The sequence below is a fragment of the Carcharhinus amblyrhynchos genome, chromosome 25, assembly GCF_965287045.1.
Source record: "Carcharhinus amblyrhynchos chromosome 25, sCarAmb.v2.hapA, whole genome shotgun sequence".
NCBI lineage: Eukaryota > Metazoa > Chordata > Chondrichthyes > Carcharhiniformes > Carcharhinidae > Carcharhinus > Carcharhinus amblyrhynchos.
This window is the reverse complement of record NC_137348.1, coordinates 42,826,673-42,842,381: the sequence shown is the minus strand read 5'-3', so window position 1 is coordinate 42,842,381 and position 15,709 is coordinate 42,826,673. Positions and strand designations below refer to the sequence as shown.

Here is a 15,709-nt window from a genome sequence, read left to right as displayed (position 1 = left end):
CTGGCTCGTGCTGCTGAAAGCCTGATCCATGCCTTTGCTACGCCCAGACCTGACCATTCCAGTGCTCTCATTGCCAATCTCCCATCTCCCACCCTATGTAAACTTTTACTCATCCAAAATGCTGCTGCTTATCTCTTAACGCTCCCCAATTCTCACTCCCTTATTACTGGTGTACGATGACCTGTACTGGCTGCCCGTCTGACGCTGCTTCAATTTTAAAACCCGCATCCTCATTTTCAAATCCTTCACCCTATCATAGCCATGTAGTCTCCTCCAATCTGACGAACCTTAAATCTCACTGCTCCTCCAGTTCTCTCCTCCTGGGCAGCTCTGATTTAAATGGCTGCACCGTTTGTGGCTGTGCGTTCAGCTGTCCTGGAACCAGGCTCTGGAATTCTCTCACTCTAAATCTCTCCAGCCTTGTTTCAAATTTCTTTCAAGATGTTCCTTAAAACTTCTTGGCCAAGCTTCTGATCATCCTTCCTCATATCTTATTTTCTGGGCTTGGTATCGAAGTGTTTTTACTGATGCCTTGTTAAAGACACTAAATAAACGCAGGCTGTTGTTTAGTCAGCTGCTTGTTGATTGACATACTGGGGAATATTGTGTGTCGTAGTTCCGATCCTTTCACATCCTCCAGACGAATGCATTGTTTGATTTTTGGATATTGTTGTTGATACAAATACATTGGGTATTTTGAAACTTCAGGCAGTTCTTGATCAATGTTGTTTGACAATCCTATAAAAATCAGGAAGAAAAACAGTTGCCATTAACTTTCCATTGGTGTGATTTTCATCCTGGCCTGCAGCAGTCTTCAGTGTGATGACAAAGGGAGTATGGGTTATAGAAAGACTAAGGATATTTGAGCAAATCTTGAGATACTTTTGATGTGCATGGAGCTGTCAGACAGATCAGAGCTTGGCACTGATGATCAGACCACATCCGTTTCCCAACTTCAATGTGATTTCAGTCTGAGATATTCCAAGGTTTGAGCTGCTTTAGTGCAACATTTCACTAGACACAGCAGTAAGCACATAGCAGATGTATGGTGTGGGCTGATTTCAGACAATAAAGCAGTAAGGTTAGCTGTGCTTGTATTATGGTACCCAGGTGAGTCTTTGTGATTTGCCATGTTTCCGGGTGATCCGTTCAGGATCTGATCTGGTTCCAGATTTCTCTCAAAGCTAATGATTTTTGTCTTCCCCTCTCCTCTCATTCTTCACCCACCTTTTCATTCAGCCTTTACAAACTACACTCCTAAGCATACAGTGTCATTCAACACGTGGCAGGAACAGAAGCTTGATGAATCCGTTTCTGGGAAGGACGGTTCTCAGCAGAGTACTGAATCTTCAACTGATGATGACATGGTGAGTTTGTGCGGTAATTGAATTTGGGACAGATTGGCTGTGTGTACACACTGGGTTATCAGGGTGTGCTTACCATGGGCTCATTGTGCGAGTGATCCACCAGAGATCTGAAACCTGGTGAGAGTACGACGTGTATGTGTATTCTGTGGTACACTAGTCTGATATGCTACTGGGCTATTGAATGCAGAAACAAAGCTGTGTTCTGGTCTGCAATAAGCCAAGTAACACAGTGACTTTGTTTCTTTCTGGGGCAATGTTAGAAGCTAAATTAAATAGCAGTACCCTGACAATGGTAATCTCAGGTTTGCTAGCTGAGCCACATGTTAACTGACACATGGCAAAATAGATCAGGAAGATAAATTTGTGGCTGAAAGACTGGCATAGGAATTGGGGATCTGTTCCATGGGACACTGATACCACAAAAGTGATCAATTCCTGGACATCCATAGCTCCCTGGGATAGAGAATTCTAACGGTTCCCCAACTGAGTGAGAGAATTTCTCATACTGAAATGGCCGAACTCTCAACCATGAGCCTGAGTACTAGATTCTGTAGCGATGGGAAGCAGCCTCTCTCAGGAGAAGATGTTTGATCATTCGTGTAAGAAGAGATTTCAAAACTGAATCACTTGGAATTAGTGGTAAGCTTGTGAATGGTTTGAAAATTGGTTGGGACGTAGGGGACACTGAGTAAGGATAAAGGAAATAGTCTCTGATTATCAGAATGTGACAAGTGGTGTTCTTCAGGGATCTGTACTGAGGTCTCAGATTTTCACCATGCAGGTCTGAGATTTGAATGAAGGAATAAACCCATAGGAGAGATGACGTTATTCGGAGGCTGAGTTGTATAAAAGGAAGCAGGACCTTACTGAGAGATATTGATAAATATACAGGCTAAACTGTCACTGAAGATTAATGTGGGCAACATAAGGTCATCCAAGAAAGCCAAACTGGCATTTTCTAAAACCTAGGAACTGTGGAGGAGGGGAGAGATTTGATCATAAAGGTAGTAGATGAGTACAAAGTACAAGAGCAGACTGGATCCCAGAAAAAAAACCCATACCAAGCCCCCCTGAATCCTATATTGTACTGTTGTGTATTTAACGATGCCCAGCACTCACTCCTGTTCAATTTTTCCCTCAGCTGACGCCAGTGGATAGCAGCGCGCACTCTGATTACAGCAGCGAGCCAGCACTATACTTCTGACCTGAAGGAGACGGGATTTGGGAATGGTAACTGAGTTTGGGATTGGCTTATCAGAATCCTGGAAAGCCAGCTGTGTGCCATCAGAAATGTGGCTAGCCGTCCTTTGAAAAGCCCTTGCTCCTCGCTGCAGCAGTTTGGGCCGAATCCCAGGACTGCGGTTTCTTCTGAGGGCAACTTGGATTTTCATTCCTCCGTGTCCCGCTGGATTTCTTCCTTGTGTCAGAGGAGACCAATCTCCAGACTAATGTGGGACCCACGCAACATTTATAAGGCAGCTTTGAGGTTTTGAGACCAGTTGTCTGCACACCGAGTTTGCTACGTTTGCACTTGCTCTGAAAGGGCTGTGACCTAATCTTCCGAAATCATTCCTGAACACTGCCATGGATGCTGAAGTCTGTTCACCAATGACCATTCAATTCCTTACAGAAGATCTGACTTATCCTATACTTTTTGGCCTTGGCCACCTTTTGTCCTTAAGAGTATTGGGCCTGTATGAGGGTCAGACCCTGGGCCGTGGATTTCAGGATTGACTGTGTTCGAGTTGCATCCCCATTTACAATGTTGTACACTGGGTCCTGGGTGTATTTGTACTGTACTGTGATTGTGCGTCATTCCCACTGTGCCACAGTTTTTACTGGTAGTGGTCCTGGTCACAGTGTTCTGGGACTATAACCATTTTCATTTTCTGCATTAATTTTCCATTTCTTTAATATTGTAATTTGTCCTGGCACTCTGACTTGAGGGCCTCCTGGTGAGGTTGAGCTGGGTGTAGGGCAGTTCAAATGAGCTGTGAGAATACGAAACCCATTCCAGAGCTCAAAGACAGGAGTTTGTCAGAGCTTCTTTGTGAAATGTATTTTGTGCCATGTATTCATTGGGCAGCTAGGACTGAGGGAGGGAGTTCCTAAATCGGGAAGGGCAAGAGTGAGGGAGTTGAGTTTTTGTGCATGCAGCGTTACACTGGAGTGAAAGCTTGATGGTGATTTAGGCTGAGCCTGTCAGATATTAAACTTTCACCTGTTTTAAATTGTCATGAGCTTGTATTGTTAAATTTGTATGCAACATTGATGTAAACTCTCACAGAGAGATGGATGTTAGTAACATAGGGAGTCTTGGAGTTGAAGCAAAAACAATTTGTAGAGTGTTAACAGCCATGCACATTCACCACCACATTAGAATCGAGACATTATTCCTAACCCTAATCTGGACTTTTATTAATTTAGGGGCTAAATTTGATTCCCAGATCCTATCAAAAGGTCCCTAGTTAATTGGAATAACTGGGGCCTTGAAGCTCTGCTGTAACCCTTGTGTATTCGAACAGTATTATAAACTGTACCCACGGAATATTTCACTTTAGTCTCAGAGTCGAGTTTAGCAATCCAAGCATTGTCTTGGAGGCTGCTCCTCAGGGTTTGAGCTTCAGTGTAGCAGAGGTGAGATTTACTGGAGAAAACGAGAAAGAATGATTAATTATTCACTCTAATCTCACCCCAAAGCACCACATGTGTTGATTGTGTACAGATTGGCAACTTATGTTTGGATTTTATATGAGCTCTGATTGGGGAGAGAGAGGATGTTATAGAATTAGGTTTGCAGGCATGCATTGATCACCCTGTCCCCATTTCCAGATTGTTTATAGGTGGAAATGATCTTTAACCTGTGTTGGTGATTGAATCTATCTCATAACTGTGACGGGCTGATCCACCAGAAACTGTGTGGCAGAACACTCTCATTCCTCGGGCAATGTGTTTCCTGTTCTGAAAGGAGGTAAAATTCTGTAGGTGTTGAGAGACTGTTGTTAGAATAAACCAAGTTCAAATCAGAAAGTTGTGTTAAGAGAGGGAAATAGAGCATTGAATGTGGCAGGAGAAATGTCTCGATCACTAAATTAATTCCATATACACTCCAGTAAAATATAATCATAAACACAATTTGCATTGATTGTGTCTGGCTGCAGTTTGATGGTTTCATTACCTCAGGAATATCTCCCTTTTATTCAGATTGGAATATAGCCCTGCAGACCAGGTACACACACAACTCTTTTTCACTTTGGGTCTGAGTTCTGACCAGCCTGAGGTGATTAAACACTCCTGTTTTGTTGGTTGTAAATTGAAATGATTTTCAAGAGGCCTGAGCTTGTTTTCCTGTGAACAAAGGTTTATAACAAAAACACTTGATTCCCTAACTATGGGTGAGATGCATTTCCCAAAATATGGATAAAAGTAGAAGATCAGAGTCATGGAATTATCCAATTTCTGTGGGGAGGATGGGGGGAAAGACGTATTGAGATTGCAGCTGAGCTTGTGTAGTTATTGCACGTAAGCCATCAAGATGTTCTTAAAATTATCTTATCCCGTTGACCCACATGGGCTGCACTTGTTAATAGCAAAAGTCCCATTTCAGTTGGGGTTACAATATATATATTGTAAGACTTTTCTTCCTGAGCTATTGCTGAATATTATCTGCCTACTTTTGTGGTAGTCCTTTTGGGTGATCCCAAACACACACATTGTTCAGGCAGCTGGATAATCCTCTGCCGCACTCCCCCTACCTCCGCATTTCTGTTCACCAGTAGGTTTAGTGATGGTGTGATTGAGGTAACGAGGAATGAATTGAAAACATGCAACAGGTCTGCCATCACCAGAAAAGAAAAACAGATTAACTTTTTGGGTGCAATGCCTTGGTTGGAAATTAGTTCACCCAAACTGTTGGTGTTGTTTCTTCTTCATTTTAGATGCTGATCTGACTGCTGTGTATTTCCATAATTTTCAGTTTTCTAATTAATTGTGCATTATTCCTGAACCTCACACTCACCTCCAATTCAGGATATGTGGTCACTCCAGGAGCAACAGGTTGATTTAAAATTTCTGTTCACAAAGAACCTGCCCACAATCCACTAACTCGGTCTCTGAAACCACTCTGAAGCAGTAAAACTTGCTGGCTGAAGTGAATATCAATGATCGCATGCAGTGGGTTCACAGTTAAATGTGCTATTTATGGATGGCTCAGAGTGAACACTCCTTTTATATCGGCAGCACTGCAATATCTGAACGACTTCAGAATCTCTGAAGAGAATTAACCATTTGCACTTAACACTTTGTAGTACACTCCAAGTACTTGCATTCATGGAGGGTATCTTGCAGTCCTGACTGTGATGCAGACCTTTGATTCATAACTGAAACACTTGTGAATTGAGTCTTCCATGACTGTTGACACACCACTCTGTGACCTCAGATATTAATAGTAAAGGGAGGGGAGATGAATTTTGAGTGTGTACATACTGGCCTTGTTTTGAAAATTCCTGGCAGTGTAGGGCATTGCATTTGGAGTGGATTCCAGGGGAGGGGAAATATTTAATAAAATTGCATATGCACTATAGAATTTTGCACTTAGAAGCGATTTAACTGAATGGGAAAATCTGAAACTTGCCAGCGTTTAGTCTCATGGCCAAATGTATTGCTCTTTTTGTAACATTCACCTTTGCAAATCCTAGAAATGCACATTATTGTTTCAAAAGAAAACAACTTCTGATAACAATGGACATACAGAAATGCTTCAGCTGAGAGTCTTGATACCCAATACAGATTTTGATATAATTTTCTTACTTTTGGTGGAGATGTAATGACTGTGTAATTCATGATGGTTTAACATTTTCAGACATGATCTCTTGTTGATTAATAAAAAAAAATAAAAAATACACTGGCAATGAATTGAGTAAAGTCATCTACTGGATCACAATTTAGTTTTAAGTATAGCTAGATATGGAGACCATTCAGCCCTTTGATACTATTCTACCATTCAACTAGATCAGAGCTGATTTGTATCTCCACTCCAGCTACCTGCTGTAACCTTTATCTATTAACCTCAACTGAGATGGATAGGATGTTTTCATTTGACCCTTATCACTTCCAAAAGACTTGAGGTCGATTCCAGATTTCTGGTACTCTGTGAAGAAGTCAACGCTGCATAATTGAGCTTAGATTCTAAGGTTATGCCTGAATTTCACACTGCACATTTTGCTCCATCTTTCTTATTGTACCTCAAACAATCTGGATATATTTAACTAAATGGATGCATGGATTTATTTACTTGTATATTAAAGCTTGCAAATTTGGAATAAAAATGAAATGGAAGGGAAAGTTAAAAGAAACAAGAGTAATCACATTTTAAAAAAATTCATCACAAGTTCAAGAAATAATGCCAAAAATGGAGAAGTCACCAAACTTTGCAAAGGAAAACTAGCAGGAAATGGAGATATGGTATGATACTGATTTCTAAAATGAAGAGGAACTGTCACAGCACCTTGTTGAATAGTGGCTGAAATTCTAACAGTAACAAAGGGGAGCTGGGGATTTGCCATTATAAATGGTAGGAGGCCATTTGGCCTGTTGTGTCAGTGCTGGCTAATGCAAAGCAATCTATCTAATCCTGCTTTGATTCTTAGTGTTATAGAATCCTTCCAATGCAGAAAGAGGCAACTTAGCCCACAAAGCATCTTACCCAGGCCCTATCCCTGTAACGCCACACATTTACCCTACTAATCTGTCTAATTTACACATCCTAAAACATTAAGGGGTAAGTTAGTTTGGACAATTCACGTAACCTGCACATCTTTGTCTGTGTGGGTTTCTTCCAAATGCTCCAGTTTTCTGCCCCCACCACCCCCCAACCCAACCCACAGTCCAGTCATCCAAAGCTGGAATTGTGGCTTTTCTACTGAATAAACCTGTTGGACTTTAACCTGTTGTGAGACTTCTTACTGTGACTAACTATGTGTCACCATGCTGATTGTCTATAGTCATGTAGGTTATGGCACTTGAACTGTATAATCAAAGTATTATTTAAATGTTTTACCTCAACATCATTTTTCTATGCTAGCCCATATCCTTTTGTCATGCATCCAGAAGTCTTACTGATTTCTTTCTTGAGCCTACCTCCACTGAAGGCTGAAAAAATTTGCTTAAACTATTATTTCATTGAAATTATAGAGTCAGAGGTTTGCAGGATGAGCCTTTTGGCTCAACTTGTCCATGCCATTTTTTTTAAACACTCCTAAACTAATCCCAATTGCCAACACTTGACCCATATCCCTCTATATGCATGTAACTGTCTAAATGCTGTTTAAAAGACAAAACTGTAATCAAACAAGCATTTTTCACCAAGGATAGAGAAGTTCTGGAATTCACTAGCTGAAAAAGTGGTAAGCAGCAGAAATCCTCATTGTGTAAATCAAAATATTTTTTAAATAAAGTGCCATAATCTGCACAGCAGGAACTGCAAAGCTGTTTGGACTTCAGGTTCCTCCCACTAATTTCTACTGTGTTCAAATACAAAACAACTGCATCAGGCTTTCCCAGCACAGTGAACAGACTGGCGCCACCATGGTATCCATTCTTACTCTTCCATGTAAGTTTCTTGCTTTTAAATCCAGTAGAGCCAAATTGACCCAGCTCTTCAAAGGCCTGTTTCAGGAGGAGGTATGGCCATTATCCTTTTCCATAGCATAATACAAGCAAATTTCAATGCAGCTTTATCAACCACCCTCATTAGAAACAACACAAGTTTTCCATATGTATAAATTTTATTATAAACAAATTAAATTAGAATCTTGTGGTCACCAATCCCTTGATGGAATTTGAAATTGTTTGAACCGTGATCCAGTATTAGGCATTTAATGGAAATGTTTCTCACTATTACAATCACAGGTTCCCTCTCCTTCCACTTCCTGCTCCTCTGAAGCCGATTGCTAAAAATCAGGAGTCCTTGTTGTCACCATTTTCAGTGACTTGATTCAGGGTCCCTGCTTCCCGCTTCAGGACAGTCAGCAGTGTCTGGGAGCTTTCAAGGATCTGCACAGATAGAAGAAAACAGTACGCTATTAGAACATTTAGCTGCTGTAATGAAGGGGAAGAGGGAAATAACCATTGAACGACTTTCATCTAAACTTAGACAAACTGGTTAGGGGTATTTGACTCGTAGGCAATGTTCAGTTTAAGGTGAGTGGCTCACAGTAATCTGGAATCTACTGTCACAAGGACGTGCTTTTAGAAGATATGATTTTTGATTCTTTTCCATTGGCTAGATGTTAAACTGGAACCCGAAACAAAGTGAAATAGGCTAAGCTGTGATAAAACAATTTCACATTCCATAAAATTGGAATAAAGACAGACAATGAACTCTCTGGAGAACATGAAAGACCCTATCTCCTAACTATCCACACTACACTGAGACGTGACAAATGTATCGGAGATCAGACATCAAACCTGTTCTGAAACAGTAGCTGCAGAAACATGAACTAATCAAGCCCCTCTGGAATATGCAACCAGACATTTCAAGGGAATCCCTGTCAAGCAGGATAGAGGGAGGAGCTGTACTGAAATCTCTCTGGAACTGTGCCTGGTTTACAAAGTGACCACACTAAGAAAACACTGCACACTGCGACAGGAGATCTTTTAAAGTGTGGGAATATGCTCCAAATATCACCCAGAACAGCTCAGATAAACAATCACAACATGGAATCACTGCAAAAGCACAGCTAACCATATACCTCCTTTTTTTTGTGGACTGTCAGATCTTTAAGCTTATCCTCTTCCTCTGCATCTGTGTATGCAGTACAAGTTTGTGTGACGCTATGAATTCGTTATTTTTAGTTGGGGAATGGTGTCAATAAACTTACTTTGTTGTTTGTTTAACTCTAAAACCTGTGCATAATTCTCTACAATGGCGGCATAGTAATAACGTGGATTGTGAATAACGTATAATGTGGATAGTGGGACACTTAGAATCAGCAAAGCACGTCCTCTCAATTCTTAACAAAACTAAACTCTTCTGGTCAAATGAAGAGTGGGAGAATAGGGGGAGTCATTTCACCCTTTCTCACCTGGCTATAACAATATCACAATAAACTGAGTACTCACAGCAGTGAAATCATTCAATCATGGCTGATATTTTTCTCCTGCCTTTTCCCCTTAACCCCCGATCCCCTTATTAATCATGAACCTAACTCCATCTTAAATACACTCAATGACCCGGCCTCCACAGCCATCTGCGGCAAAGAGTTCCACAGACTCACCACTCTCTGGCTGAAGAAATTCCTCCTCATCTGTTTTAAAGGATCGTCCCTTTAAGATCGTTGTGCACTCTGGTTCTAGTTTTTCCTACTAGTGGAAACATCCTCTACACATCCAATTTATCCAGGTCTCACAGTATCCTGCAAGTTTCAATAAGATCCCCCCTCATCCTTCATTAAGAAATGAGATTGCAGAGACTTTAGCTTTAATCTTTGGGTCCTCACTGTCCACAGGGATAGTGCCAGAGGACTGGAGAGTGGTAAATGTTGTTCCTCTTTTCAAGAAAGGAAATAGGAGTGACCCTGGTAATTATAGGCCAGTTAGTCTTACTTTGGTGGTCGGTAAGTTAATGGAAAGGGTCCTGAGAGATAGGATTTATGACCATTTGGAAAGATGCAGCTTAATCCGGGATTGTCAGCATGGTTTCGTGAGGGCTAAGTCCTACCTCACAAATTTGATTGAATTCTTTGAGGAGGTAACTAAGTGTGTGGTCGAAGGTAGAGCAGTTGATGTTGTGTACATGGATTTTAGAAGGGCGTTTGATAAGGTTCCCCATGGTAGGCTCATGAAGAAGATAAGGAACAATAGGATAGAAGGAAATTTGGCTGATTGATAAGTAACTGGCTATTTCAAAGACACAGGGTGGCGGTGGAGGAAAAATTTTCAGACTGGAGGCCAGTTACCAGCGGTGTACCACAGGGATCAGTGCTGGGTCCTCTGCTTTTTGTGATTTTTATCAATGACTTGGAAGAGGGGCCTGAAGAGTGGGTTAGTAAACTTGCTGATGACACCAAGATTGGTGGAGTAGTGGATGAGGTGGAAGGCTCTTGCAGGCTGCAAACAGACATTGATAGGATGCAGAGCTGGGCCGAAAAGTGGCAAATGGAGTTTAACCCTGATAAGTGTGAGGTGATTCATTTTGAATGCAGATTACAGGGTCAATGGCAGGGTTCTGAGGAATGTGAAGGAACAGAGAGATCTTGGGGTTCATATGCACAGATCTCTGAAGGTTGCCACTCAAGTGGACAGAGCCGTGAAGGAGGCTTATAGTGTGTTAGCGTTCATTAACGGGGGTTTAAGAGCTGTGGGGTTATGCTGCAACTGAACAGACGTTGGTGAGACCACATTTGGAATACTGTGTACAGTTCTGGTCACCTCATTATAAGGAGGATGTGGAAGCATTGGAGAGAGTGCAGAGGTGATTTACCAGGATGCTGCCTGGTTTGGAGGGTAGGTCTTATGAGGGAAGGTTGAGGGAGCTGGGGCTTTTCTCTGGAGCGGAGGAGGGTGAGAGGCAACTTAATAGAGGTTTATAAGATGATGAGGGGGATTGATAGAGTGGACGTGCAGAGACTATTTCCTCGGGTGCATAAATATAAGGTTCATGGTGGGAGATATAGGAGGGATGTCCGAGGTAGATTCTTCACTCAGAGCGGTTGGGTGTGGAATAGGCTGCCTGCTGTGATAGTGGAGTCGGACACTTTAGGAACTTTCAAGTGGTTATTGGATAGGCACACGGAGCACACCAGAATTACAGGGAGGGGATAGTTGATCTTGGGATTGGACATAACTTGGCGCAACATTGAGGGCTGAAGGGCCTGTACTGTGCTGTAATGTTCTATATTCTATCTCATCCCTGGAATAGTGTGGTTTAGCTTCAGCCAGCTACCAGAGAGAGCTTTATATGAAACTCAGGGAATACACAATGTAGTCAATTTATCCTTCTGTGGCCTTTACACTCACCTTCATATAAGCAGCTTCAGTCTCTGCAATAGTTCTATCAAATTCATTTCGGGTTGCCATTTTGCGTGCCAGGCCCTCGTTGACCTTGGCAAGTTTCTCTGTTAAAATGCGGATATCGTTCTGCAGCTTATTCTTCTCTTCCTCCTCTTGTAAGATTTGTTGATTCAGTTCTTCTCTTTTCGTACACAAATCTTCAATACCTGGTGTTACAGTTTGGAGTCAAAGCAGCAGATAAAACATATATCACTACATGGTTAAGAGAATGAAATGCAATTGATGGGTTGTTCCAGTCATGATCTAACTGGATCGCAGAACAAACTCATAGGACTGAACAGCCTCTTCCTGGAACCCATCATTACCGTGTAGAAGATTACATCCCCCACACATTGTTTCTATTCAGATAATCATCTAATGCCCTCGATTGCCTCCATTGAATCTCATAGAACATTACAGCGCAGTACAGGCCCTTCGGCCCTCAATGTTGCGCCGACCAGTGTTGCTCCTCCACCCTAATTCCAAGCAGAGCATTCCAGAACCCAAACACCCACTGGGTGGATGGAAAAAGTTTTTGGCATTTCAGTGGCCATAACTGAGTGTCCAGGATGGTGTGTTACCTCCCTGGTGCCAGGGTCAAGGATGTCTCTGAGCGATTGCAGAACATTCTTAAATGGGAGGGTGAGCAACCAGAGGTTGTCGTATATATTGGAACCAACGACATAGGTAGGGAAAGGGATGAGGTCCTGAAGTGTGGATATAGAGAGTTAGGCAAAGGTAGTAATTTCTGGACTACTACCGGTGTTAGAGAGAGTAGGAATAGGAAGATTAGGCAGATAAATGCGTGGCTTGGGAGCTGGTGCAGGGGGCAGGGATTTATATTTTTGGATCATCGGGATCTTTTCTGGGGAAGGGTGATCTATTCAAGAGGAACAGGTTACACCTGAACTGGACAGGGACTAACATCCTGGCGGGGAGATTTGATGGAGCCACTCAGGAGGGTTTGGCAGGGAGGTGGGATCTAAAGCAGTAGGGAGACAGAGGAGAAGGTTGAGGACAGCACAGAAGTTAAAGAGAGCACATTTAGTAGTAAAGGCAATGTCAGTAATCCTAGTACCAGACAGATCAGGCAAAAGCAAGACAAAGAGTAAGGGAAGTCCAGATTAAACTGCATTTATTTCAATGCAGGAGGCCTGATGGGCAAGGCTGATGAACTCAGGGCATGGATGGGTACATGGGACTGGGATATTATAGCAATTACTGAAACATGGCTAAGGGAGGGACAAGACTGACAGCTCAATGTTCCAGGGTACAGATGCTATAACAAAGATAGAACAGGAGGTAATTGAGGAGGGGGAGTTGCACTTTTGATTAGGGAAAACATCACAGCAGTACTGAGAGGGAATATAGCCGAGAGTTCAACCATTGAGTCTATATGGGTAGAACTGAGAAATAAGGGGAAAATCACTGACAAGGTTGTACTACAGGCCCCCAAAAAGCAGGAAATTGAGGAGCAAATATGTTCGGAGATTACAGATAATTCCAAGAAAAATAGGGTGGTAATAGTAGGAGATTTTAACTTTCCCAACATTGACTGGGACGGCCATAAGATTAGAGGGTTGGATGGAGAGAAATTTGTTGAGTGTGTTCAGGAGGAATTTCTCATTCAGTGTGTGGATGGCCTGACTAGAGAGGGGGCAAAACTTGACCTCCTCTTGGGAAATAAGGGCGGGCAGGTGACAGAAGTGTTAGTGAGGGATCACTTTGGGATCAGTGACAATAATTCCATTAGTTTTAAGATAGCTGTGGAGAAGGGTAGGACTGGCCCAAAAGTTAAAATTCTAAATTGGGGCAAGGCCAATTTTGATGGTATCAGGCAGGAACTTTCAAAAGTTAATTGGGGGAGTCTGTGGGAAGGCAAAGGGACGTCTGGTAAATGGGAGGCTTTCAAAAGTGTGTTAACCAGGGTTCACGGTAAACACATTCCTCTCAGAGTGAAGGGCAAGGCTGGCAGAAGTAGGGAACCCTGGATGACTTGGGATATTGAGGCCCTGGTCAAGAAGGAGTGTACATATTACAGAGAAGGAGATGCTGGAAGTCTTAAAGCACATCAAAACTAGATAAATGCCTGGGGTCAGATGACGTATATCTCAGGCCATTGTGGGAGACTAGGGGGGAAATTGCAGGTCCCCTAGCAGAGATATTTGAATCATCGATAGTCACAGGTGAAGTGCCTGAAGATTGGAGGGTGGAAAATGTTGTGCCTTTGTTTAAAAAGGGCTGCAGGGAAAAGCCTGGGAACTACAGGCCAGTGAGCCTTACATCTGTGGTGGGTAAATTGTTGGAAGGTATTTTGAGAGACAGGATCTATAGGCATTTAGAGACGCAAGGACTGATTACAGACAGTCAGCATGGCTTTGTGAATAGAAAATTATTTCTCACAAATTTGATTTGAGTTTTTTGAAGGGGTAACCAAGAAGGTAGATGCGGGCAGTGCAGTTGATAATGTCTACATGGACTTTAGCAACGCCTTTGACAAGGTACCGCATGGTAGGTTGTTGCATAGGGTTAAATCTCACAGGATCCAGTGTGAGGTATCTAAATGGATACAAAATTGGCTTGATGACAGAAGCCAGAGGGTGGCTGTAGCAGGTTGTTTTTCAAACTGGAAGCCTGTGACCAGTGGTGTGCCTCAGGGATCTGTGCTGGATCCACTTATTTATATTAATGATTTGGATGAGAATATATGAGGCATGATTAGTAAGTTTGCAGATGACACCAAGATTGGTGGCATAGTGGATAGTGAAGTAAGTTCTCTCATGTAGTAACGGGATTTTGATCAATTGGGCCAATAGGCTGACGAATAGCAGATGGAGTTTAACTTAGATAAATGTGAGGTGATGCATTTTGGTCGATTGAACCAGGACAGGACTTACTCAGTTAATGGTAGGGCGTTGGGGAGAGTTACAGAACAAAGATCTAGGGGTACATGTTCATAGCTCCTTGAAAGTGGAGTCACAGGTGGACAGAGTGGTGAAGAAGGCATTCGGCATGCTTGGTTTCATCGGTCAGAACACTGAATTGAGTTGGGACGTCTTGTTGAAGTTGTACAAGACATTGATAAGGCCACACTCAGAATACTGTGTGCAATTCTGGTCACCCTATTATAGAAAGGATATTATTAAACTAAAAAGAATGCAGAAAAGATTTACTAGGACGTTACCAGGACTTGATGGTTTGAGTTATAAGGAGGCTGGATAGACTGGGACTTTTTTCTCTGGAGTGTAGAAGGCTGAGGAGTGATCTTAAAGAGGTCTGTAAGAGATGTCAGGGGTAAGTTTTTCACTCAGAGGGTGGTGAGCGAGTGGAATCGGCTGCCATCTTTGGTGGTAGAGGCGAATTCGCTGGGGTCAACTGAGAGACTTTTGGATGAGTATATGGGATTTAATGGGATTGAGAGTTATAGATAGGCCTGATAGGTATGGATATGATCGGCATAACTTATGGGCCAAACAGCCTGTTTGTGCTGTAGTGTTCTATAAAATAATGAGGGGCACAGATCAGCTAAATTGAAATATCTTTTACCAAAGGTAGGGGAGTCTCAAAGTAGAGGGCATAGGTTTAAAGTGAGAGGGGAGAGATATAAAAGTGTCCAGAGGGGCAATTTTTCACAGACGATAGTGAGTGTCTGGAACACGCTGCCAGAGGTGGTAGTAGTAGAGATGGGTACAATTTTGTTTTTGAAAAACTATTTCAACAATTACATGGGTACGATGGGTATAGAGGGATATGGGCCAAATACAGGCAACTGGGATTAGCTTGGGCATTTAAAAAAAAAGGGCAGCAAGGACAAGTTGGGCCAAAGAGCCTGTTTCTACGCTGTAAACCTCAGAGACGCTATTCTCCCTCAACACTCTCTCCCCACACACACTCCCTCCAGGAACTCCTTCACTAACCCCATCCCCCCTCCTCCACTCAACCTCCCCTCCCCTGCTCTGCCCTCTCTCTCCCACCCCACCCTCCACTCAGCCCCCTCCCCCGCTCAACAGCCCCTCTACCCCCTTCCCCTCCGCTCCCACCTCTTCTCTACCCCCCCCACCCGCTCCCTCTCACCCCCCCCACCCGCTCCCTCTCACCCCCCCCTCACATTTGACCAGTTCATTATTGTAGCTCTGTAGGGCGGCCCCCTGCTGGGACATGGCGACTCCCCCCGCCGCCGCGCTGGGTGCGGGTCAGTCCCGCCGCCCGGCTCCCGTCTCCCGGCAACAGGAATTCGTTCGCGCCCTCCTCACGTCATCAACCCGCAACATCTGAGTGAAGCCTGTGACGCA

General features: G+C 43.0%; 2 protein-coding genes across 2 annotated transcripts in view; one reads left to right on the top strand and one right to left on the bottom strand.

Annotated features, from left to right (window-relative positions):
* Positions 1-6,281, top strand: part of tprn (taperin) — a 66,754-nt gene extending 60,473 nt beyond the window's left edge. The window contains exons 3-4 of the mRNA XM_080212486.1: positions 1,240-1,367; positions 2,509-6,281. Coding sequence (XP_080068612.1) covers positions 1,240-1,367; positions 2,509-2,571 — 191 coding nt within the window. The 3' untranslated portion in view covers positions 2,572-6,281. The remainder of the gene's footprint in view (positions 1-1,239; positions 1,368-2,508) is intronic.
* Positions 6,282-8,139: 1,858 nt separating this feature from the next.
* On the bottom strand, positions 8,140-15,674 carry ssna1 (Sjogren syndrome nuclear autoantigen 1). The gene is made up of 3 exons (XM_080212161.1): positions 15,526-15,674; positions 11,385-11,584; positions 8,140-8,420 (listed from the first exon to the last, which is right to left on the bottom strand). Exons 1-3 carry the CDS (start codon positions 15,575-15,577, stop codon positions 8,325-8,327), a joined length of 348 nt encoding a protein of 115 aa, XP_080068287.1. The 5' UTR covers positions 15,578-15,674; the 3' UTR covers positions 8,140-8,324.
* Positions 15,675-15,709: the final 35 nt, after the last annotated feature.